Raw genomic sequence first — 3,856 nt, 5'->3', positions numbered from 1 at the left:
CCCGTTTTGTCAAATGTCCACGTTTTGCGACCCTCTGAATCCAAAAAACAGGTTTTTACAAATTTACCTGTCTATCGATATGACTTTATGACGTTATTTCAGTCTTTATGTCTGTGTGTATGTATGTCGGTCTGTCTGTGGGCACGATCATTCAAAAAAAATGAAGCTGTCAGATCGAGCTTTGGCGCACTCCTTAAGTGTCAAAAGCTGAAGATGAAGTTCGCTAGCCAGCCATTTAAGATAAAAATTCAAAAAGCGATCGAATTTTGATAGTTTTTAAGACGAAGTTTTTTCAAATTTCAAAAATTCTCTGCACCGTTATTCGTATTACTTGGAAATAATAACATTTTCTCCTTATTATCTTTTTCGACGGAAAAAAAATTAACAGAGTTATATCACTTAAAAAATTCAACAAAAAAAAATCGTTTTTCGGCCAAACTATGCAAGATGTGTACAAAAAGATATATGAAATTTTTTATAGAACGCGTAATTTTTGTTTTATTCGGAAAAACAGCATTAAAAACAGAAATATTAAGTTTTTTGACAAACGGCAAAAGCTAAGAAAAAAAGTGGAAAAATTTGTGCACCAAAAAAATATGTGCAAATTTGTTATTATTCATTTGTTGATAGAATGCGTATTTTTGGTTTGAATCGTAAACAAATAGCATTAAAAATAAACAAATTAAATTTATTAAACAGCCAGACATCGACGCCTTGGAGACGAACTCAAGAGATAATCAAGTCGAACTCAAGTCGAAGCATTTTTACTTTTACTCGGGTAATAACTTTTTTTGTGATTATTTGATTTGAGATAATTAGTGTTATTTGTTTGAAGTAAAAAAAATGCAAAATTTGCCATGCTTCGGTAGATAAATTTAGTTTCTTTAACACAATCAATTATATGTGTATAAACAATTGGCCTTTACTGTTTCTCAAAATAAAATTGTGTTTCTTCAACATCTTTATCCACCCCCTGAGTAATTTGTTAAATAAATTTGTTTAAAAATTCTGAATTGTTGGCTAACAGCAAAATATGGTTCAGTATTAATCAAAAGACCTATGTAAAGCTACTATCAGGACATTAGAAATTTATTTCCCTAAAAAATCGAAATCTTTATATTGAAAATGGCAAACCAATGAATTTGTTTATTTCATTTAATTAAACAACTGGAAATTATTTTTTTATAACCTCGTGTCATATCAAGAGGTATTTTTAAAATATCTAAAGTTAGTTTTAAAAAAACTAATACCGTTCACTCAACAAGGACAATAATATGAATTTGTTAATTAATTTTGTTCAGACAAATAACAATAAAATTAAAATTGAAGAAATTTAAATGAGACTAAAATCATATTTAAAATCCTATTAAACGCTCAATAATCAAAATGATGTGCTGAATTCCTGGAAATAAAACAAAGAATCTAACGACCATATTTGGACAACCACCATAAGATTTTCCTATTAAAATTAAAAAAAAATAATCGCACAAAAAAGCTATATTTACGTTATTTATTGTTCTTTCTGTTAAAAAAATGAAGAGAATTTATTTGAAAATGACGAATTTATAAATTTGTTACAAAATTTGTTTAAATAATCAACAAAACATCTCTATTTTTTTCTAAGCCATATTAAAACTATTTTACAGCAGATTTCCACATTGTTGAATAATTTGTTTATAAAAATTGTTACATTTTTCTTTTTCAATATCTGATACCCCTGAATATTATTCGAGACAAGTTTCCCCACTAATTCTGTGTACTTTCGCATAAATTAGATAAATTCCCACAAAATGTAATCGAATTCTTTTTTTTAAATTAATTTTTATTTATGAAGAAAAAAATTTAAGCGCGCCCTAAATTTCTTAAATTAAGGTTTATCAAACAGCAAACGTAGAAACAGGGAAGCCTAGAAGGAAATTGAATAATGATGAAACGATGTTGACTAATTTTAGTTTGCTTTCATTTATCAGATTATGTACAGGTAAATGCGATCAATCCTACAATCTTTTGCTTAAATTGCACGAGAAACTTCATTCTGATTACTGGCTTTGATTTGTTATTAGATTAGATCCAGCCATAGACAATTTGTAACCACGAGATTCAGAATGACGCCAATCAGAATTCTTGGATGTCACAGAAATCAATATAAATCATTATCAGCGTCCTAAAAAAAATATTATTTTATTCCTAATCCATTAATAACGCCAATTAAATTAAAATGAACCAATTTTTTCAAAAATTGGCTTAAAATACCCAGAAATATATTTTGCTACAACGGATATTGCAGTTATGCATGCGTACCTAGAATAAAATTTAATTAAAGAGTGATATACCACGTGCTGTTTCTCTTGACGCGATAAGAGCTCGCTAAGAAAAAGTTAACTCCAGATCCTTAACAGTAAATTGTTAAATATGCGTTTAGTTAAGTTTCTCTTTAATTAAAGCTCTAGAAAAATAATAAGAAATTTGATAAGGTTTTATTCATTGCAATTAATTTTAATCTCTGCTGAATGATAACATTGTTTCTAAAGTCTTACTATTATTATTTAATTATTATTTTTAATTGTTATTATTTTTTTTATTGTCAGTGCCTTGATTGATGTTCGGCTCTATTGCCCTTATAAGATGTTCAGCCAGTTACACTTGGGATACATTCAGTTTTTCCTCTGTCTTTGTTCTGAAAAGACTGATTGAAGAGTATGACGTCATTGACTGCTTTCTTTTTCTTTGCCTTGGTATCTGCAACCCTTGCCCAAGTGAGTGGTCTTTTTTTAGTTCCAACTTTAAAAAATCAGATTCAGAATAAATGCAAATTCACATTTTTCTTTAAATCTTTCACATTAAAATGTATCTGGGCATTTATTGGAGATTAAAAAAATAGAAATCCACTCTAATCCACAATGAAATAGTTAATTAGATTCAAAATTAAATCCACAATGAGCGTTTCCTTATTCTAATCCCTAATCCACATTAGGTTCCCCAAGTTAATAAAATGAAAATGTAATCCAATACACAATGTAATTTAATCAACAATCTATTTCAATTTGCCTTTCAATTCAATTCGCAATCCATTCTAGTCTAAAATCCATTCTATTCCACATTCTATTATAGTAAGCAATCTAATCAAAATTACAAACAACAATAAAATCCAGAACAATCCAATCCGAAGTCCAATTAAATCTGCCAACTGAAATCTACAATACACATTCCACAATTTATAATCCACATAATCTATTTCAATCCACATAAAAATTGAATCCCCGATCTATAAAATCCAAAAGAAATATAATCAACAATCCATAATCAACAATATAGAATCTACAATCTATAATTGACAATCCAGAACACAATGTATTCTAATCCACATTTTAATTTACCTTCAAATACATTCTAATTGATTTGAAATTTCAATCCAGTCAAACTATTAATACTAATTTTAATCGATTGAAATTCGAATTTCAGTCCAATTCACAATCGAATTCAATCAAATATAATCCTCAATCTACAATCTGAATTCCCAAATTTAAAACCCACAATTCACTATCCAGAATCCAAATTCAATCCAGAATATATTGCAATCCACTTTCCAATAGACATTACAATCCATTCGGATCTAAACAAAATTCCGATCCAATCCAATTTTTAATAGAATCCTTATTTAAACTCAATCCACAATCAACTTTATAATCAAGCACAACCCAATAAAAACTAATGTAACGCAATACACAATTTACATTCCACTATCCACAATGGATTATTTTTAGAATCCACAATCTATTTCTATTTGAGCTCTAGGCCAATCTACAATCCAACCCACCTTAATCGAATTCTCTATGTACAATCTCAAATCCAAAAT

At 28.4% G+C, this 3,856-nt stretch overlaps 1 protein-coding gene across 1 annotated transcript in view; it reads left to right on the top strand.

Moving 5' to 3' along the window:
- Positions 1-2,624: 2,624 nt before the first annotated feature.
- Positions 2,625-3,856, top strand: part of LOC117174654 (putative uncharacterized protein DDB_G0283527) — a 15,972-nt gene continuing 14,740 nt past the window's right edge. The window contains exon 1 of the mRNA XM_033363939.1: positions 2,625-2,756. Coding sequence (XP_033219830.1) covers positions 2,700-2,756 — 57 coding nt within the window. The 5' untranslated portion in view covers positions 2,625-2,699. The remainder of the gene's footprint in view (positions 2,757-3,856) is intronic.

Source organism: Belonocnema kinseyi, chromosome 6 (genome assembly GCF_010883055.1).
Source record: "Belonocnema kinseyi isolate 2016_QV_RU_SX_M_011 chromosome 6, B_treatae_v1, whole genome shotgun sequence".
Taxonomy (NCBI): Eukaryota; Metazoa; Arthropoda; class Insecta; order Hymenoptera; family Cynipidae; genus Belonocnema; species Belonocnema kinseyi.
Note: the sequence above shows the minus strand (reverse complement) of the source record. Positions and strands in the feature narration are given on the sequence as shown.